At 27.5% G+C, this 23790-nt stretch overlaps 1 protein-coding gene across 1 annotated transcript; it reads right to left on the bottom strand.

Annotated features, from left to right (window-relative positions):
- Positions 1–1982: 1982 nt before the first annotated feature.
- On the bottom strand, positions 1983–14221 carry LOC119679043 (sulfhydryl oxidase 1-like). The gene is made up of 2 exons (XM_038091192.1): positions 12562–14221; positions 1983–2739 (listed from the first exon to the last, which is right to left on the bottom strand). The coding sequence occupies exons 1-2, from the start codon at positions 13975–13977 to the stop codon at positions 2257–2259; spliced, it is 1899 nt and encodes a 632-aa protein (XP_037947120.1). The 5' UTR covers positions 13978–14221; the 3' UTR covers positions 1983–2256.
- Positions 14222–23790: the final 9569 nt, after the last annotated feature.

The raw sequence follows: 23790 nt of genomic DNA on the forward strand, positions 1-23790 counted from the left end.
TCGGTATTACTAAGTTTCATTTTTCCAAGCGAAGCGCTACTACACTCACCAGACAGACTATTGATAACAGGTATTATATATTATCATTTAATTCATGTCTCCAGTCCATTTTCCTTTCCATGAGATGCGGATATAGAATTTTTAAAGATTTAAGTTCATGTTCATATTCATGTTGTCTTTTTCCAGTTATTGCATCTGGGCACATTTACTCTTCGATAGCGAATATTTTGTTCTAAATACTTTTATAATTTTACTTATAAAATAATATACTAAGTTTTATACCGGTTAAATTTAATTTTATTAAAACTAATTGTTTTTATTTATTATTTAATGAACAGTGGTCAAGAGACTACAATTATAAATTTTAATGTTTATGATGACGTCAAAAGGTCAAGAAAATGTTTTACAATAAATTGTACCAATAATTCAATATTTATAATTCCCTGAGATTTGCTTTAATCTATTCCTGACATCTTTTACATTGCTGCATTAGAATATAAATATTTGTTATTTTTATATTAAACTGTACGTTATTCGCTTGAAATGCGAGTAACCTTTTTATCGATATATTTAAATAAACCTAATAAGAATTATAAAATAAAATATTCCAATTGCATCAAATTGTGGTTAAATGAAAAGCATTGGATGTTTTTCTGATAACTTGATTTTGAAATGAAACATAAATAATTCAATTGGCAATTTTTTTTCATTGATTTTGACAGATTATATATTAGTTTGTTAATAATTATTTTTTTAAGACCAGTAGTTCGTGTTAAAAGTTATTGTAAAGCATAGATGAGTTATGATTTAATATAGAAAAAATAGTAATGCATTAAGCTTGTTCATATCATTTTCTTTAACGATATAATTACATATTCTGCTCTCATAAGATAACTTCCTCAAAAGGGTTCAACGCTGTCAACAGCTTCTGTAATACTTCCGTAGATGCTTAAGTTAAGTGCTCATACGTGTTAACAAGTTGTAAACATTCACTACTATTGCATATATGTCTATTTTACCTGAGAGAAGTTTGATTTCACTGATAATTTGTATACAAATTGTTATCTCCTAAACAAAACTATGATAACAAAATATGTGATCATCAATATAAACAAACCAAAGGTTAAATAGTTCTATTGATAGAAAATTTCATGTGAAAAGTAATAAAAATCGACTAAATTTACTAGGGCTTATATATTTCTATTTAACAAACTTAAGCACGTAGCTAAAGTTGGTGAGCTTAAGGGGTTGAACCACTTTCGAAATAAGGCTACATGTAAGCAAATATAAAAGCAAAAGAAGCAACTTTTTTTAAAAATCAACTTATCAGCCGGTCTACTTTTTTAAATTTTTACCCAAAAACCCTTGAATCTTTAAAGTGTTTGCATATCTAGGAGATTACTTCTATAATTATGAAGTAGATAATTCTGGCTGCGGGGCGGAACAAAATAATATTTATTTTTTACTTCCATGCATTGTAATCTTGCATTGTAATCTTAAATATATTTTTCTTTTGTTTTATATATTATAACATGAAGATAATTTGTTTTTTATTTAATATTCAATAGCTTTTAAATAGTCATTAAATTTTTTATGACAATTCTTAAATAAAAAGAATGATAACAACTATTTACAATGTATTTTATTATTAAATAAAATTTACTATTTCAACAATAGGAAAGGTGTCAGTTTATTAACATTTAAAAAATGTGTTTTGTTTGAAAATAAACTATCCATAATTGCTCGTTAAAAATAAATATACGAGCAATTATACTGAATATCTAAGATGTCAACGCTTCAACTGAACATGTAAATAGAACTTCTTATAATTACTCGACTCGATTCCTATACATAAAAAACTGCACAATTATACAAAGTAGTTAAACTACATTAATTAAAAGAAGTTTATTTATACAATATATTTAATTAAAATAATTTTTTAAAAAAATTATTTGGATATAGTTTGAGTATAAAATATTAACTGGAATAAAAGCATACAAAATTTTTACATTCAACACACTTAAAATATTTATAAAATTCACTAAAGAACATTAAAAAATCTCTAGACGTCATATAATCTCTGTACAATTATTACAATTGGAATAATTACAATTATTTGAAATGGAATAGTTACAATTATTAGATATGGAATTAATTATTAATTAATTTGGAGCAAATTCTTTGCTCTTGTCTTTTTCATCCAAAAACCTTGTTGCACATATCATTTAATAATTTATTACAATAAAGTTATACTTGTTAAACTTTTCCTAATAAATCGTGTCCATATGGCTTCTTTCTGTATCCTTTGAATGCGAACAATTTAAATGCTATCACCATCATACCAATACAGAACACATAGAGCAGCATACCCATTCGCATGTCCATATCGGAAAATACATTGCCAATCATACGCTTTTGTCTTAGTTTTTCTATAGTCGGTTGAAGTAATTCCTCGTGTTCTACACCATAACGACTGATGTATTCTGGATTGTGAATATTTTTAAGAAAACTCAAAACTGCGTTTTTGTCCCAATTCGTTTCCATTGTAGCAGGAGAGATCGGCTGTTTATAACAACCACTGCAGCTTGATTGACTAGGAAATTGTATTTTTGGAAATAGTGGATCTTCTGTAGAATCACCAGCGAGACGATTATTCACTTCATTATGTGCTGCCCATAACCATAGTACTGCATCGTCTTTATTCGGTGTGCTCCAGATTTTTCGTTTTGTTGCCATTGCCTGAAAATGAATAATATTTTAATAAAATGCTATATTTATGGGTTTATGGATAAAAATACAGTATTTTTTTAGAAACGAATTAACTAATTTTTAAAATAATATTAGTACTCATATTTGATTTTAAAATCGTTATGACGGTAATGACTATTTTACTTGCAGTCTCAAAAAATTATTTACTAATACTTAAATATAAGAAATAATTCTAAAAGCACTGATGATGGGTATTTGGTAATACTCGAAACAGCTGTATGGCCAGCCAAAAATTCAACTAATTAAAATATATATTATAATCTTTTTAATATAATTACTATATATAAATAATAATTAATATTAGCTTAAGTTTGTAAATTACGACATATATCAGAATGTAACTAAAAACTCTGATGACGATTATTATATACATGAACACAACTATTACAACTATTATATATAAATTTGTATTAACAATAATTAAAATTAGATTAAAATTAAAATCCACGTGATATATCTGAATATCATTCAAAGATATTTACAAATATTATTATTTAAAAAATTTTTTTAATTACTTTATTAATATGATGCTGGTATCGAAGGCAATGAAAGGGCAGACAAACTTGCAAGAAGATAGACCCAGAAAGATTCTGTGGTTTAAACATGGATAGAAAGGAATTCTATCCATTCTTATGAACGGCGCAGAGAAAAAAGAAAGAGAAAACTTTTGGGAAAGGTTATCAAGAATATCACAATCTAAAATGCTTTTAGGGAATTACAACCTAAAACGCTTCAAAGATTGCATAGCACAATCAAAAAATAACCTAACAATTATTGCGGAATTATTGACCGGTCACTGCAAATTGAATAATCATCTATCGAAGTCAGAAATCTAATCCAACTCAGACTGCAGACACTGTAGAGAAGAGAGAGAAACTGCATACGATGTGCTTGCAGAGTGTCCGGCACTGATGCACAAGCGGAAGAAACAGCTAGGAGGGAATTTCATGGATTATAAGGATTCAAGACAAGGAAAGATAGGCTCTATACAGTCTTACATTAAAGAAATCGGACTTGGAAAAACACTCTAATCCGATTAAGGGGCACAACAGATCTTGTAGGTCGCAGTGCACTATTCTTTCTTTTCAATAATAATAATTATTAATATGAAATGTAAGGCGAATGACAATGTGCTGAATATAAGGTAATAATCAAAAATGTCAAATTTTTTAATGGGTTTGATACCTGATACTTAGCTATACTTAGGATGAGCGTCATGTAGCGGTATTTTTATAAGTATATCTTTTTTTCGAGATTAAAATTTGCGCGTAACTATACCGTATGTATACCTTTGCCCGAAAAATGCTTGACTATTTTCGAACGTATTAAATATCTATATACATAAATATTACTTAATTGTTATTAATATTTTAAAATTTTAATTAATCAAAAATAATTAATTGTAAATTTAAAATTATTTACGAATTTATTGCAGTAGGTAGTAGATCAGGATTTTGTGCAAAAATATAAGGAAGAGGGACCCAAGAATTGAAGTACACCTTCTAGCGAGTAACGGCCAGTAAGAGAGCTTATGGATGGAGGCATATTTTATTTTTTACTCAGTTTTATTTGTAAAACTGTTACTTACTTATCTTATTTACTTAATTTCATTCTAAAAAACTGAACTTATATTTTAGAACTTAAATAATTACGAAACTTTTGCTGTATGCTAGTACGAGAATAAAAAAAACCAAGTTTAGAAAAAGTCATATGTTAATGTACTTAATGAAAGCAACCATATAATTGTTTATATATATATATTAATATAATTTTTTTCATATATAATTTATTGAATTACAGAAAAATGCAATTAAACAAACTTTAAAATGTTGAATTAACAACACATAAGCGAAAGGTCAATACCCTTATAGCTTCTCCGTAGTCAAAGAACTTAAGAATATACAAATTTAGCTTTAGCTATTGTATCTGAATTGAAAAAATTTCGAAAATTTTTAATAATTGTTTGTATAATAAATATTTCAATACAAAATTTAATTATTCTTGTAATAATTTTTGATCAAAAATAAAAACTAAGCTGATAAGTAAACATATTTTCTTGAACGTAGTACTCGTACATCTGCTTTAGGTAAAATAATGAAATATGCATTCTGTAATAAATATCAATGCCATTTCAGATACATTTATTCAGCTGTGCTTATATTTATGTGTGTCAGCTCAGGTTGTTGAAATATTCAACGCAAGTATTTTACAGAGAACAATCGAAATTCAATTAAATTCTTTCGTATGAATCTTGAACGTAGTGAGTATTATTTTACGATATTGTTAATACGTCAAAAAAATTAATAAATTACATTAATTTAGATAAAACTATAGAAATATTCTATTCTACTTATAAAGTTTGGAATACAAACTTAATGAAGAACTATGACCTAATTTCTTATATTACGCCCCTTATATTTATTCCGTTGAAACTTAATATACTAAATGTTTATATTTATACAATATATCTACGTACTGATATATATGTACATGTGAGTGTTAGAATGAAAGAGAGTTTCTCCATTCAGATATATTTAATTTCTGAAGGTCGCGGAAAAAATTTTTACGGTACATTATTTTTATTTAGCAAATAATTTCAATTTAATACCAATTCAGAAGCAAGTAATTGCATTTAATAGAATTTTAGGAAAACATATGCAAATATAGAATACACTTGTTTGTATATAACTAAATATTTTTATAATAATAAAATTACATCAATTAAGGTGCAAACAAAATTATATATTTGAATAATATATGATAAAATGGAAAATTTCTTATAGTAGGTAACTATTAAATTGATATAATATTAATTTACTGCATTTCATGTATATAAATATGTATATAAATACACATTCTAATATTATATTACAATAGATTCTAGAATAACATCTTTTAAATTTGTATTTATGTACAGATTTTAACAAAATATTGAATAAATAATTCGAGAAAATTTTAACCATAAAACTGTTTCTTTCTTCTAGTTTTTATAATCTTATTAAATTCTACTTTTTATAAATATTTTTTTCGTTTAGTTAGATACTTTGTAAATTGATTGGTTGTTTTGTTTAGGGCCTTCGCGTGTTTTATTGATTCTATTGATGAAAGCAAAACAGACAACATATAACCAAACATAAATAAAAGAAAATAATTGTAAACGATAGAATATCATACAATAGAACTGGTTCGATATAGATAATAAATGAGCTGTCTCTGAATATTATTTCAATAATTCTAATAAGGCATTAGACACAAAAGGTTCCAATATGCTACATTCAAATCACTAAAAATATAATATATCTCTTGTTCCGAAAGCAAATCTGTAATCGAAAAGTATTCACTCGATGTTTTATAAAGGCCAGTGTATCTACTATCAGAGTTCCTGATTACAGACATTAACAAAACTTTTGCTTTAGTTAATTCATCAGAGTAATCATAGAGCCATCACACGGAATGCTTATTCCATTGTAGATAATCACGGTATTGAATCACATCACATCTTGATTATGGTTTATATTTGATAAAATCATTTTCTGGACGTCAACATTTTATCACCATTATAATCAACATTACAAATGATGTTCGATGAGTATGAAGTTTTTCTATCGTACTCGATTGGATGTTGATGTCATTCACTTAGGTATCCTTAAATTTTTCTATCTAACTAGGTATTCATAATCCATGCATGGTCTGCCTATTTGGTTAGATAGTCATAAAAGGAATGAGATTCTCCACCGATCTCGATTGAAAGTCAATGATATTCGTTTAGATATCCATAAGCTTTTTAATCTAATACATTCTTCCACTGCAGACCATAAAGTCTACTACAAGAATTTTCAAATTATTACTCTGTGAGTTACTGAACATTTTTCACTTATATGAGCTGTATGTGTCACTTATCAAAAGCAACGGACCTTTATTTTTATGAGTATATTTGCATTAAGGTACATTATGTATATTTCATGGTTGAATAGTATATCCGGAATGCCATCTCCTGACATATAATTTTAAGATAATAGAGTGTTTTTTGTTAAGCAACTAATTAACGGATTTGTACATGAAGACGTTGTCTTATACAGCATAAGCATGGGCGGTATTTACTAAATAAATAAGTTACCACCGATTTTCAGAAAAGTCAGTTTTAATTAATAATTAACATACACTGCTAAACAAAATTGAGAAGTTTATTTTGTCAACTAATATATTGAGCAGTTTAGTAGTAAATACAGTACATGATGAACACATGTCCTGATGACTTATTTGTAGCTTCAGCTTTCTGTTAATGAGAAAAGCTACTTTTCAATAGGCAAAATAATGAATTTAATCTCCCTTTTCGCAAACGAGTACCTTATTTATCGTTCTAGCAGCGACAATCTAGTGAGTTCATTGTTAGCTTCTAACTAGCAATTCCTGAATGTTTTAGTATTTAGAGATGTATTACGCATTTTTGGCACCTTAATAGTTACAGAATATCATAATAATCTTAAAGAAAATTTCGATGATGAAAATTATTTGAGTGCTGATTAATTATATGTATGGATACAGATGTAGGACTTACTTTAAGGTCTTGAAGCGATAAAAATGATCAGACGCCTTGAAGGCGTGAGCTTCTTCTTCAAACACAGCATGCCAAGCATCCAATCCGAAATGTTAATCTTTTTACACCAGTAATGAGTTTAGTTATGTCAATATAACTGCTACTGAAACCATTCAGAACTTAAATTATGATAATGATTTTATATTCTGCTAGTTTCGGCTATAATTATAGGAACTTTTCAATTCATTTGCAATGGAAATTTTAAAATATATTGTATAATAATAAATTATTGTTATAAAAATACTAATAACAGCGGTTTTCTTTTCAATTATTCAATTATATTGTTAATTTTAATTAAGAAAATAACAAAGCAATTTAATATTTTATTGTCTAAAAATATAATTTACATACGTAAAATAGCCAGATGACATTGTCAAGATGTATTATGCCCTTTTCATTTAAATTAATGTGACCAAATTCTTTACTAAAAAAAACTAGTAAATTTTTTTATTAACTATTCATAAAAAAAAATAATTAATTTGAATTTCCGAATCCATAAATTATATTAATATACCAAGGATTATAATAATAATTAATTAATGAACTTAATGATTCAACCTATTCAAAGTATATTATAGCAGTCAGTATCATTTGGAGGACTGCAAGACAATAACGTTATTGCATTTAAGGTTTAAATACTAATTGTTAGATTAGTAGAAAGATTATTAAATAAATGAACTCAATACTTGAAATGACTTCACGTTGTCAGTAAGGAAATGCCTTTTAATCAACATTACCCCGCAATTAGCTATCGAACACACCTTACTATATATTTTTACTACAACCGTCACTAATGCTCACAAATTATTGAGCTCATTTCATTGGTCTGTCATAGAATTTTTTTATATTTAAAGTTATATAAAAAGTGCATACGTGCTCTCATAATAAGATCTAATTTATATTTGTATGTATTTAATTAACGTTCATTCGGAAATCAGAAAAAAAGCACTACATTTTCGCAAGTATTAATTATCGTATAACGAGTTTATTTTTCCTTTTAACGTAAAAATCAGTATAATACTTAATATGTCGTATCAAAACGAAAGCTAAAGTGATAAAAATCACTTCATTTACACAAGCAGTCAGTGCTGAATTAATTATGTTGAAGCTGTTTTGAGCTAGAGCACTTAAGCTCTTATACTCCTATTTAACTCGAGATATTTTCAAAACCCGTCTTTACACCTTGACTACATTATTGTTTATCACTTCATCAGACTAAGCAATAATTGACCTCAGATCTGCATACCTCCCCGAGGAGTCTGTAACCATTTTAAGATTTGATAACGCGGTGTTGGTAAGTCTGCCAGTTTTCGCAAATAATTTTAGTGTACTATCATTTATGTATCCTTTGATGGGATCAATCTTGATGTCCCTGAGGATATCACTCGTCGTAATGTACCATGGAATTTTGAAAAGTCTTCTTAACTTAACTTGGCTTAAATATAACTTTTAAAATAGCAAAACTACTATCTGAAGTAGTAATAAAAATGAAAAAAATTATGAAGTACTAACTAGCATATGTTCAGTCTTAGAATGCAGTCAGGCTACAATCTTTAGAAACGATTTTTTAAGGAACTGAAACAACTATCAGTGACTGAAACTGTAAGGCTCATAAATATATTGGTTAAATTAAATTCTCTTTAATAGCCGTTTATTTATAAAACATATTTATATATACTATATATATATTGTATATAAACTTATTATACAAATGATCACTAACATTTTCTAGTTTGATTTTATGTTTCCCACACATCCTTAATGGGTCGATACTCAACCTGTACACTCTGATCAATGTTATGCCTTAGAAACATAGTGAGCATTATACATATATGTAGCGATACATATTTAGTTGTAAAATTAACCGGATCTAATTGTCACCTACTATTATGTGGCATTTCGCAGTCATCGAAACTTCATCCTTCGTAAGGATGACAAACTTGACAAATTTTTAGAAGCACGATTAATTAGCAATATTAGAGACGTCTAAAAAATTTTAAAAATAATAGTTTGAAGATAATCTATTTTAAATTTGATCAGATTTATGAAAACAACAGATTTGTTTTAATAAATAGAATATATATAATATCAGATCTATAACACTTAATACGCTTATATTATAAAATGGAAATATCTTTTTCAAAGAAAACAACCACATATGACTCTGCTTATTAGAAGTCAACCAATGCTTCCTCTCTTCCACTTTTACCTTCATACTATAAAATAATTAACACATTTGTAAATATATTTTTTTGAATGTATTGAAGATTGTGTTTTTTATGATTGAAATATTTTGCATAATAATAAAATCTTGTAACAATTCGGTCGTATCGACAGATAACTTGGATGGAGTAATAAGTCAAAGAATGAATTATAGACATAGAGGGGCAAAGAAGTTTGCTTGAAACGTTTTAAAACAACAATATTGATTAAAATTTTTTATGCTGATAATAGTAAACTTGTTTAGTTTGTTCTTTTATATGGCTCACCTTATTCCAATACAATCAATTTATTCCTGTATTTGTAGATACGACATGTGTATCTCATACTGACTACTGCCCAGACATGGAGAAAAATTAGAAAGTTTAACACAGTGCAAAGTAAACAAAAAATTGATAAAGTCGAGCTTGATAATTAATTTAATAATCAGCAACATTTGGGAAAAAATGTTTATGTTAGCAATTTTCTGATTTATATTTTTCCTAAAATAAACTTTTAATATACAAAGCAATTATTTATATAAAAACAAATTTGCAATAAAAAAAGTCATACAAAAAATTAAATGATTAGAATAATGAGTCCGGCAATGAAATTGATTCGTTAGCATTAATTTAAAAAAATATTGTATAATTTAATTCCTTAGAAAAATAGCAATCAATATATGTATATATAAAATATATGTGGTTAATTAATATATTAGGTATAATGCTATTTAAGCTTAATAGAACCATTTTTACATTCTTATATATTACACTTCTAAGTATGCTGAAGTAGTGAGTAGTTATCTAAGCATGTTTTTTATTTTATTTATTTAAAATAGATACTATTTTAGTATTATATTGTAATGTTAGAATGAAATTGTATTTATGTTTATGTTTGCTTTGGAACAACTTGCGTTTAAAGCTACTAACAACATTCCATATCTCAAGATCAAACGATAGAACAAGCCAAAAATATATTATATTGAGAAATCTATCTGCACACAATACATTTCTTATATAAACTTAATGATATTGCTAATCATAATAGCACTAATAATTGCAACAATAATTTAAATTAGTAGGTTAAAAGTAAAAAATGATTAAAGACACTTCCCTGATTGGTTGTAGTGCTAAAAAGACAGAAACTCAAAAAGATTGCGGAATAGTGGTAAAGCTATAGGACTCTTTTGGCAACTACCAAACTCCAGCACAAGGTGCATTTGCAACAACGAGTGGCACAATAACTTATATAGATCTGCTAGGGTCTGCTGTTGCTAAGGATACTGTGTTTGTGCGTGTCATCTAGATGTCAACCGGTTTAGTCTCATGTGACATTTATAGGTCATACCATACTATTTTATAAAAAATGCTTAAAGACATTCTATTTAAAATGTCAGCTCATACACACAAAACTATCGACACCCATCACGAAATTTTTACCGTGACATGTGGTTTGACGGAAATGGAAAACTCGTCTACAGTTTGTTAAGTCTCAGATGTTACCAAATTAATGGCTGACTTAAACAAAAATAAATCAATTTTAGAAACAAAGATGAATACAAAGATAAATACAAAGGTTCAAACAAACGCTTCTGATCCTCAATGTTTAACATTTTGTAAAACGATTAGATGGGATGCTTCTTCTAGAGTAGTATAAATTATTTTATTAAAGATATATTTGGATAATATATGTTTTTGGTAATTTCTGGTTATTTGATCGGACAACAATTATAATTATACTGCTTAGATTATAAGCAATTTTTTTAAAATCAACTTAACGACTGCATTTGAATTGTCTTCATCTACTCGGCTGATTTGAAAAAGAAGTAATTAGAAAAGAATTTCCAAATTTCGGTATATTGTGGATTAAAATGTAAACCGATTTATTTATAATCAAATAATAGCATCGCGGATGTAGTTTCATTAACAATCAATTCTCTAACCATGCTTTTTATTAGATGTCCCAGTGAATTGCATGAAAATGTTTAAGAAATTTAATTTTGTATATTTGTAAATTGTATAGAATTAATAAATTATTTAATTTGATTAAAAAAGTTTTAACTTTGAGTCCCTGACAGGGAAAGAGTTAAGAGATAGCATAAGCACTGGAGGAATATAGGGCTAATATTGTACTTTTGCTGTAGTGTAAATATACAAGACTAAAGTTTGGATAATAATTTGTTCTTCTTTTTAAAGTAAGCAGATTACAAAGTAGCAAGGAGTTTGGGTTTTAGGCTTTCTAAGACATATACCCGTCTTGGGTTCCATTTGTCTATGATAAATGTAGTGTTAGAATTGAACCATTCGTACAATGAAAATATACAGTTTAAAATAATAACCTCTTTAGCTTCTAATAAGTTCGAAGCATGTATACAAAGTTCGAAGCACATAGCTACAGAGGCTTTAGCCTCTCAAAGGAAGGAACCAATATGAATGAATGGGCTATGTCGATATATACATGTGTATTTTTTAATAATGTAGCGTGACTGCTTAATAAGAAACATTTTTTTTGAATTACAGAAATTATTTAAAAGTACATCCAAAGGTAGGTAATTTTTTGCTAAGGTCTTGGGTACATTCCCCTATTAATTAAGATACATGGTAAAATAAATTATTTTGATATTTAAAATTAGAAATTTGTTAATATTTTAGCAAATTACTTATAGTTCATTTACTGATATTTATATAATCACTTATTTATAATACATTATTTCCATTTCTATATTTAATGCGAACTGCTAGAATCGCATTAGTAAAACGTGCGCAGTCATTATTGAAGGCAAATGCCATTAAGCTTACTGAACCACAGCAGTACATTATAGCCATATACGGTATGGAGTATACATACTATACGTGTACTTAACTTAATAAATGTATATACGACATAAATAAAACAATTGCATGAGATCATTCTGATTAAGACATAGAAAAAAAAAACCATAAAATGTTTTTATATAGGATTCGAGTAATGATCGAGTAATAATTAAGACTTACTTGGAAATGTTCAGCGCAATTAGTGCACCCGAAAAAGTGTTTTATGTATCCATGCATAGCTTGTAGAATTTCCAGTGGATCCTGACTGATTTCAGTGCGTGCTGCTTGTACAGTCAAGTAATGGAATAACTGCCAAACTGAACATGTAAAGCCACGCGTGCTTGGCTGAGAACCGGTGCAACCCACGTAATGATTTGCTGAAAATATAGGTTTATATTGTGACTCCAACTTTGTCACTTCATTTTCGAAATCTTTGCCACTTAATTGCTGATTGAATTGCATCACATACTCATATAATTTTGTGATGAAAATTTTGCCATTAGCTCCTAGCGGATTATAACGATTCAAGACTGCCAGAAATCGTTGCAAAGCAAGCAAACGATCGTTTGATATTTCACCCACTTTAGACACTTCATTGAAAATGGTGCCACGAATTGCCATTTCAAGATCAGCTTGATACACTAAGTGCTTGTTTTTCTTCACTTCTTTGACGATCTCTTCATTTTCGTGTTGCCTTTCTGCTAGTAATAGAAGATTCGCTGCTGTGCTGCTGACCACTTCCGGTAGCTCAGTGAAGTGCTGTGCATTCAGGAAACTACTTATAGTTTCGGTATAAGCTTTTGATGTGTCTGCCAAGCTTGTATAAGGAACTATGTTACCCTTTCGATCAATTGTGGCTATCTTATATTTCGCACTATCGATTTTCAGTTTTGCTGCAATTTCGTTATCAGTAACGCGTCTCACTTGCACATTGGACCAACGTTGAAAATTTAATATTGTCTCAACTCCTATAGTTGAGTTTTCTGGCTCATAAACAACTATCACGTATTCCTTCTGGCTACCCAAACCTTCAAATAATGTGTCAACATCACTCTCGGTCACATGTTGAAAATTCGGCCAATTCGTTATGTTAGCAGTGCGATTTTCGGCCACTAACCATTGTGCTAAGTTGTTTTTGATTTCGCTTAAATTTTGTGTCTCCAAAGGCGTACCATAATTCTGTGGACCAGCAGTGAAATGTGGTCCAATGTAGCGCATTGTCGGATACGCCATTATTTCGTATTCGCGACATATTTCATTGTTCTCCTCTGCTGCACAATCAATTGCACATATCCGCAATACACTCCGCCATGGATACAATTCGTCAGCAAGTTTTTTATATGTTGGCGCAAAACGTTTGCAGTGCCCACAGTAGCTATTGTAGAATTCCACTAGAGAAGAATGATTTTGCTGCAGCACGATTTCTTTGAGGTTCACATTGGACAATATAACCACTTTGTCGCTGGAATTGTATAAACCTAATTCCAATGATTGCTGTTTCATAACCGCTTCATACTTCTTCAGAATTCCGCCCAAGGACACAGTAATCACAACGAAGAACAAAACAACAGCGAACAACTGTTGTACCACAGCCATGATATACGATCCAATATGTTTTATATTCCGGGTGTTAAGGTGATGGTGTTTTAGTTTACATAAACGTTATATTTCGTTATACATGTCCTTGACTATTGACTTTCTTTTTCTATGCCAATGTTCTACGACTGTTAAAACGTAATTTTTTCCACTTCCGTTGCACACAAAATACACTCGCTTACGCGTTCCCGCTATATTTATAACTGAAGTAGCACCAATCGATAGCAAAACTTGTTTCTGCATTGTGGGTAAGCTATTGTCGGTCATAAGTGAATTGCAAACATTAATCAGTTTAAGTCTGTAATAACAGAGACTATTCTGTGAACATATAACTAATATTTAGGTTATATATGAGCTTGTTATATATTTTTTAATAGAAACAGAACATATCTTTCTTTTGTATTACTAATGTATATATATAATATGTCATATATTACTAATATGTAGATTATATCCAAGCTTGACATATAGTTTCAATGAAAACGAAAATTATTTTGTAGTGAACATTTTTTTGTCAATATTCTATATTCCATTCAATATTCTATATCTAAGGTTGTTATATATGTTCCACTGGAAATAAAATAATAATAGGTCAATTTATTTTGTTATTACAGAAGAATTATCAAATATATTTAAACTTTAATTTCATAATTATTGTTCCACTTGAACATATTTTAAATATTAATTCCTATTTCTTCATATCTCATTTCTTTGCTTCATGTGTGGCGTTTTCTGTTTTTGTAAGGGATCCCAAGTATGTGAGTTCGATCTTTTCTATGTTTGGGACTGCCACAATAAAAATTATATAAAACAAATACTCAGTTTAGATTGTCAACATGAAATATTGGATTATAGTATAAAAATAAATTGTTTGTAATTTATTAATGTTCGAGTTTTAATATACAACAATCATCAAGAATAAAGTCAACATAGTTTTGTTAAAACTATATACAATTATATATGTACATAATATTTAATTTTCTTATCAAAATTTTGTTGTGCTATTTATATAAAATTACTATAATGTAGTTGAGATCTTTTTCTTATTAGAAATGATAGTTTATTATATAAATTAAATTTAATACCTAACACAAGCGTATATTTTATAAAATATTATCTGTATTAAGTACACTGCTTTTTTCATTGTAGGGTATTAGTAAAAAAAGAGAAAATTTTACTTATTTTCTTTAGTTTAGCAGTCAGCTGATACCAGTTAAACTACAGAGTGCTTGCACAAGTCTAAAATTATACTTTTTATACCAGTTTAGAATCAAAAACAAGTGTTGGATAATGTTTTGTATAAATAAAATGTTCAATAATGATATAATCAAATGTTGAAAATAATTTTTTTGTATAAAATTAAAATGTATTTATAATATATTTTATAATATATATTATTATATTTTATTTAAAAATAATATACAAATACAAATATATATATATTTATATATAAATCTTTTTAATTAATTCTACAAAATTGAAAATTATCTGAACTTCACATATTGTATAATAAATAATATTGTAAAAATATTGCATTATTATATCTAATTTAAAAATTTTTATTTGTAACAAATACAAATACAAATATATATATATATAGATATATTTTTTTATATTTAATTTTAATTGATTTTACAAAATTGAAATAATTTGAACTTCAAATAGTGTATAATAAATTTATACCGAATGAGAAAAATACCTTTTTATCATTTTTAAGCCAGTATATCTTTTTTTCGGAAACAGAGATATTCGCTTTTTGTGCGATAAATTGGATGATTTCGATTTGGATAACATGTAATAGATCTCGTGATGCAATAAATGTATTTAGCGCTGTTTTGTAACAGTTCAAAATAAATAATTTTTATTTTGTCATCCTTAATAGTGAGAATTATAGTTTTAACGAACATTATAATTAAAAGACACCAGAATCTTATTCACACCTAAACAAAATATGTTTTGGAAAATAAATAAAATAGTCTCATTAAAATAAAATATAGGAGTTCCAGTAATTGATATAATATAAAATCAAACATATTCGTGTGTTCTTTCTCAATTTTATGCTTTGTATATTGGCATGATATTGATTTTCCTATATTTTTTTTCATTTAATTAATAAAATGAAATTTTATATTGCACTTAGTGGAGTAGAATATTGGATTTATTTCAGCTAAATGCTGAAAGCTGTCGTTTCAGGATTTCTTACAGATAATTTTAGTAAGTTTAAGCTTTGACAGTTTTTAAAGAACCAAAATATATTATGTATAATATTTTGCATATAAATATTGTCAACTCTTTCCTATTAAAACTAATCCATCTATTCAGTTCTTTAAAGCCGATTATAACATAACAGATGAGTAAATCTAAGGGTTCGTAAAAACTCCAGTATAAAACATCTCACGTTCTAATATACGATAATATTCCGAAATTAATTTCAGGAGTAAAATATTAAAACAGCTGCTAAAAATGTTGGGTGGTATTAATAAAACGTTTCTGAAATTTATATACCACATATATGTACATATTTTATATAAAATTATAATTATTTTATAATATTATAATATGGTTTTCTATATTTACATGTCATTTTTTTAAATTTTCTCTCAACATATGTGGAATATTTCAGCTTATTCTGTTGGAAAAAAATGTTAAAGTTAAGTGTTTAGTATTATAAAGTTAAAAAAGTAAAACTTTAAACTGTAAATCTGTACTGATTAGTCAATAATTATTGCTCTTTCAATCTAGAATACAAAGTCGTCTTATGTTATTTAGCACATGTGCTAAGAATAATTAATATTATTAATTTGATATATACACTTCTATTTGATTCCTAAGGTGCAAAAAAATGCTTTCAGAATATAATTCTCTATCAAATGATATTTCAGTGATATTTTAAAATTTGGAACCATTACAACGATCGTTTCGATTGCATTGACCCCTATGAACGCGGCTCTGTCCGAATAATTGGACTATAGAAGACTGCAAAATCATCAGTATTGAATATTGATAGGGAGCAACAAATTAACATATGCAACAAATAATTCAGGAGATCTGCTTAAAACTAAATGCTATGCAGTTACGATATGTTTAAAATGTAGTTAAAGTATCAATCTGATTTAATCTCTCAATGTAACTGTATTCGAATTCACGATTAATATGACTTGACCCCTATGAACGCGGCTCTGTCCGAATAATTGGACTATAGAAGACTGCAAAATCATCAGTATTGAATATTGATAGGGAGCAACAAATTAACATATGCAACAAATAATTCAGGAGATCTGCTTAAAACTAAATGCTATGCAGTTACGATATGTTTAAAATGTAGTTAAAGTATCAATCTGATTTAATCTCTCAATGTAACTGTATTCGAATTCACGATTAATATGACTTTGCGAAATTAAAGTGTTAATGAATTGACCGCCTCCATTGAGTTTTCCATTATTAGTTTGGGTATCAATATTACAAAAGTAAGAAATAAGATTTTTGTTAGGATGTTTTTTATTACTGAGAACTCTAAAGATTTATATTTGAGTTTTCGAGACAGTTGGGCAGAAACATTTAAGATACTTTAAGGTATCCTGGATGTTCACTTTCTTACGTTCGTCACTACTGGTGCATACTTCTTTAAACACTAATAGTATTCTTAAATTTTTTCAATATATCCACAATATAGTATTTTACTTTTTTTAGCATGTGTTCATCTAAAATATATTGTTCTGAGGCCTAAATAAAGCGCTTATTCGCTTACTCGGCAAGGTTAGCTGCTATTTCACCAATAATTTTAACTATTTCTGATTTGTCTATACTTTTGTGACAAGAAATTCAATATACATATCGCCTAGTCTAAAATTCAATCTGTTAATTGGGTCTTGCTCTGCTAAACATTTTTGGAATATGTCTAGTATAAAGATATTGCTTTAATGACCGCTTGATTGTTTACAAATAACTTAATTGTGCACTTAGTTGCTTCTTCCAAACAAACAGGATCTAAAGTTGGGACTTCATAATGCTCTACTAAGCCCAGTTTAGCGCATAGATGCTGGCTCCATTTCTTACATCAGCCTTCATTTGCGATAATTGTTTGGATCCTTTTATGTGAATAGTCGATATCCAACTCCAAAAAATTAGAATTAAAAATGTATTTTTGAATAAAGTTTCTTTCGTGGTTTCTTTCACAGCTTGTCAGAATGTTCGTCGGTAAAGACAAAAAACCTTTTAAATTATCTTATTTCGACGGTATGAGTTTAGTCTGTATTCTTCTATCTTAGGGGTTCTTGCGAGAAATGTGAAAACAAAATGACGAAAAATCGCCAATTGAGGTATATTGAAGGTTATCTGATGGTCTGTCACTTCAGCCAACCAGCCATTTCAATGTATTTAGATATATTTCTGGTGTCCCGAATAGAAATAATCTATGCCTATTTTTAATTAAAAACTGTTAAATTATTAAAGAAATTAAACAAAATGTCATTATTTAATAAAAACTTTTTTCAATTAAACGTTCGTTTTTTAAGTTTTAAGGTTCCATTTGTTCCATCTAGGTTCCATTTCATATTGACCACAAAAAAAATTTCCTATGGCATATATTCTTATTGTGTATTATTGTCTTCGAATAATATGTAATAAAAAATTTTAAATAATTTTAAAAAATTTCTTAACACCTTTAATTTTGAATACAAATACTGAGTAAATACTGAGTGAGATATTCACCGACACAATATATCTGCTTGATTTTGTATTAATTTCTACACAAAACTTGATGTGAGATGGTCACTCTATTAAAAGCTTATTAGAATAATCTTTCACAAATTCAAATTCAGTCTTCAGTCTTCAGTGAGACCCCATCGAACACTGTTTAAATTCCGCGAGTTGCTGTAATGTTGCTTATCTGTCGTCTTAATAGAAAAGAAACAAGAATATAAAAAAATTAATAAATTTTTTTAAACTACAACAAAAAAAAAAAAATTTGTAAAGAAATCAGAAAAAATTGTCAAATAGTTAATCATATTCAAACAAAAAAAAACATCAGCAACAATCATTAACGATCGCGGTAATTAATAGTAAAGAGAATATACGTACAAATGTATAAGCGATTATAAATATGTGAATATTTGCTGGAAGTGTGTTTTATATGCACATATCATTTAGTTCTTAGAAATATTTTAAGTTCCAATAATTGCTATATTACCACTATAAAAATTGGTTTAATATTTACGGCTATTTTATCAATAATTTTCTTAATAGGCTGAGGTGAGTGTTTACATGATTTTAGACACAAATATAAATTTTATAATCATTTTAATTTAAAAAAAAAAAACTCATCTCTAAAAGATAATGTCGTGGTATGATCTCTTTATAATTTTCGATATACTTGTATATTCGAAATTTTATTTTAATAGACTAAAAACTTTATATCAGTATAGATTTTTTTATACACATATTTTAGTTTATTATACCTATTATTTTAATGTTGTTACATTTTGAAACTATTTCACTAAGTTTTCCCATCTTAAAATGCTGTCATACAGCAGATGCTAAAGATCTGTTACACTATATATAAAACAAGAGCAAATGAAACAGATCTGTTAGTCTTTTGCTCCATTCACCATTCCATTCACTTTTCTCTCCAGTGTCTAAGGTGTTGTGGACCTGCTTGTTGTAGAATGCAAGTAATTGCTAAAAATTATTTCGGATATATGCATCAAACAGAGGGCACCGAAATTGTCTTGCACCGAGATTGTCCAAAATCAAAAACACATGAACTTCGTTATGAAGATAATAAAAAGAATACATGAAAAGAAAGCACATAAAATATTTAGCCCCGGGCTTCATAATACTTCAAGCAAGCATTGATCTCTCATCAGTCTTGTAATATATTATCACATTATAAGATATTATTACTGTATTCTTATTTCCATTAACTCCTTAAGGAAACATAAGGTATCCAATGCTATCATCCAACATTAGCTTTAAGCTTCTATTTGGTACCACCGTATCCAGTATGCCGGTTGCTAAAGCAGTAGGGGTGTGTGGTATATGTCGCTTACCCCATGAAGAGTTACATTGCGTTTTTCATATAAGATACGGCAAATACAACAAGATATTATTAATACTAATAATTTCGATATAAATCGTTAAGATTAATTTAAATCAGGAATAATCGTTATTATTAAAAGTTATTCATTCTATCACGAAATGAAATTTTCATAAAGTAAATTAACCTATTGACTGACAGATAAATTGAATAGCTGATTAATTAAGTAACTAATTAATTAATTAATTAATAGATAAAATCTTATGAAGCAATTGATTGAATTGTTGTTGATCAAAGAAAGTATAATAATATTCTATTTAAAGAAAACAAGCACTCGAATATGTTCTGTTTTTTAAAAGTTGTTTTAGTTGTTTACATACTTACATACTATATATTATATTTTATATTCGTACGCATTCATTTACAGACAATCCAATTAATCATATAGTAATCAGATTTCATTACAACATAATTTAGAAATACGAAACTTACACTGCTGTGTGTTTTGTCTGTCTGGCTTAAGTTTTTCGAATATATTTTATATTTAACCAGGCGCCATTCTATATCAGTGTTTGTAATTTATGAGCCCCAAGCTGATATTAAAATAAAAATTTTGCAAATTATATATGTTTATTAATTAACATACTGACATATATAAAATAAGTATAAAGACACTCATGTATGCAAATCGTGTATATAAATAAATATGTTTCGAATTATTATTCTATGAAGACATGTGTTAGAAAATTAAGTAGGTAATGATCCATGACAATAGATTAACACCAACTTCGGGATTCGTCTTAAAATTATCAAATACATCCAGAACGAAACTAATTAATTATGTCTTAAAATAATAATTAAGTTATAAATATTTATTTTAATATTAATTAAATTAATAAAATTGCAATTATTTGCTGATTCAGGTGTTCTTCGAGAGTGTTTGTATAAATTAATCTTTTATTAATTGTTTTATGCAAATGAAAGAGAAAAGGGCAGTGTAAATAAAATATAGTATATAGTAATTTATGAAGATAAATTTGAACTTAATACTATTATTAACTAAGTAAAACAAGAATATTTTTGAGTTTTATAAAATTTTCGGTCTTAATATTTCTTGTGATTATTTTTAACATTAACGTATTTATAATATGAAGAGCTTGTGATCACAGCACAGACCTTTAATAAATTCACGAGTGTATGGAATAGTTATAAGTTATAGTATTTGCGGATTAAAAAACGAATAATTTCATTTACAAATTTGAAGCGAACTATCAAGGGCTTAATGAACAAGTCAAATATTAAATCAATTTGCTAGTTCTATATCATTTTGGTACATCTTACCAATTATACTAACATACTTATGGAGTCAATGAAAACTTAAAGTTAAAAGCTTGTCCTATCTTTATAATGATATGTAAAATAACTCTTTGATTTATACCTATTTTCTCTCTGCTCTTCTAACTAACTCACCAAATTTAATTACCTGTTGAACGTATAAATGGATTTAAAATGAATGAATGCTTGAATCTGTGCGTATGCAAACGATATTGCAAAGAGCGAAAGAAATCTATCAAATGTCTTCAAGAAGCTAGACGAAAGCACTAAAAAAGTTAGTCTTAGAATAAATGAAAGTAAAACTAAATACCTCAAGTTAACGAGAGTGAACGGGAGTATGGGTACGCAACACAGCAATTGGGGAATACAATTTTGAGGTTGTAATTAACTTTACCTACCTTAGTTCACCTTAGTGAATATTAAGAATAATATTTGGACTTAATAAAATCAAGATTACTATTCTATGGAAAGTAAGTTACGAATGTACAAGACAATAATAAGACCGGTAGCTACATATGGCTTAGAGACATGGGCAATGACGAAGGCGGACGAAGAAGCTTTAAAAATTTTCGAAAGAAAAATAGTTCGCCAAATCTACGGGCCAATCCAAATTGATGCAGAAACTTTTCAAAGACGAACAAATAATGAAATTGAAGAACAACTAAGAAACGAAAATATAGTGAGATATGTTAAGTCGCAATGGTTACAATGGGCTGTTCATGTAAAAAGAATAGGGCCGGAGAGACAGCCGAGCAGAATATACCATACAACGCAAAGCCGATGACAACCAGGCACAGAGGTATGCCAAGAATAACATGGAATGAGAGCGTGTATGGTGATGCAAAAACGATTAGAATACTGAACTGAAAGAGAGTAGCAGAAGATTAGGAAAGGTGAACGCAAATCACACTGGACTGTATTGCCAAGTAAGAAGAAAAAGAATGCTTGAATCTAAAAATAGTTTTAGAGAGGTTTATATATAATGAACACAAGCAATTAAATTAGAAATCAAGTGATTAGTAATTTTAATAGTTTTATGAACTTTTTTGTCTAATCACAGAATACATTTAGAATAATATCCAATTATCCTACTAAATATTTTTACGAGTAGTTTGGAATGATTTACTGCTTCATAAACCAAAAACTATTATTTGAATGAAACATTTTTGAAATATTAAAGATATTTTGAATAAAGATTCTTTTGGGCGTAATTCGCTTTGATATCCTATATCTTGGTTAAAATTAGAAATGGAACCTATATTTTATATATCTTTTTTTTTTCTTAGAGCAAAGACTATCTCCTGAATTAATGTTATTTTAAAATATATTCGCAAGTATTAAAGGTAGCAAATGTCAAATTCGGTAAAGATAAATTTATTGTGTTTACCTTAATTTAATTTTATCTATTCAAAATTGTAAGATTAATTAAGAAAATATATATATCAAAAAATAAACAAATTTAACACTACAAAGTAAACATTATTAAATATTTCAATTAAGTTCAGCTTTAAACTAATTTAATTATTTTATTTTGAAATGAGACCCTTTTCAATGTTTGACTTTATTACTTTAGTAAATGATCTTGAGAATTTTTTTCAATATCATATATATGTATAACATAATATTTCACAACTCTCATATACCATATATATTGTCTCCCTTAAGGCTAATTCGACAAATACTCTCTAACGTAATCATAATATATTGTATACATATACTCCTTTGATAATGGCGCTTTCAATACCATATTTTTGGACTACTAATTATCAATCCTGAAATTTAATTATATATTTTTATTTAAATTTTTTAATTGCATTTCTAAATCAACAATAAATAAATATTAAATCATTGGCTTAACATAAGTTCCGTTTTTCGTCAAAATATTAACCGATTTAGATTGTCTAGTGTCTTCTACGTTTGCAATAATATAAGTGGCAATCTTACATTATAAGTATAGGACATGCTCTGTAGTCTACCTAAACGTAAACAGTTTTAAGCTTTTATTGAAACTGTATTATAGTTCTTTAATTCTTTATAGCTATAACATATCTATTTCTATTATAATATTTATTATAGATTTTTAATTCTATAATAAAGAATTATAAATCTATAAAATCTATAATCTAGACTATGAAGTTGCAAGCTATAAGTGTATTATTATGTTTTCTGAAGTAAAGAATATACAAAAACAATAAGTATAGCATATTCTTGCAAGTCTAGACGTATACATTTTCAAGCTGTGATCATATTACTAAATTTCACAGATTGTAGAAGTTACTTCATATATTGCAACTACTGAAATTTAGTTTTTATAATTTAGTTTTTATTACTATAATATATATATATATATATATATATATATATATATTACATATACCTATATGATATGAGAGATATTTTTACATTTAATATAAAAAATATTAAAAGTCATAAAAATATATAAA

The sequence above is a fragment of the Teleopsis dalmanni genome, chromosome 2, assembly GCF_002237135.1.
Source record: "Teleopsis dalmanni isolate 2A chromosome 2, ASM223713v2, whole genome shotgun sequence".
NCBI lineage: Eukaryota > Metazoa > Arthropoda > Insecta > Diptera > Diopsidae > Teleopsis > Teleopsis dalmanni.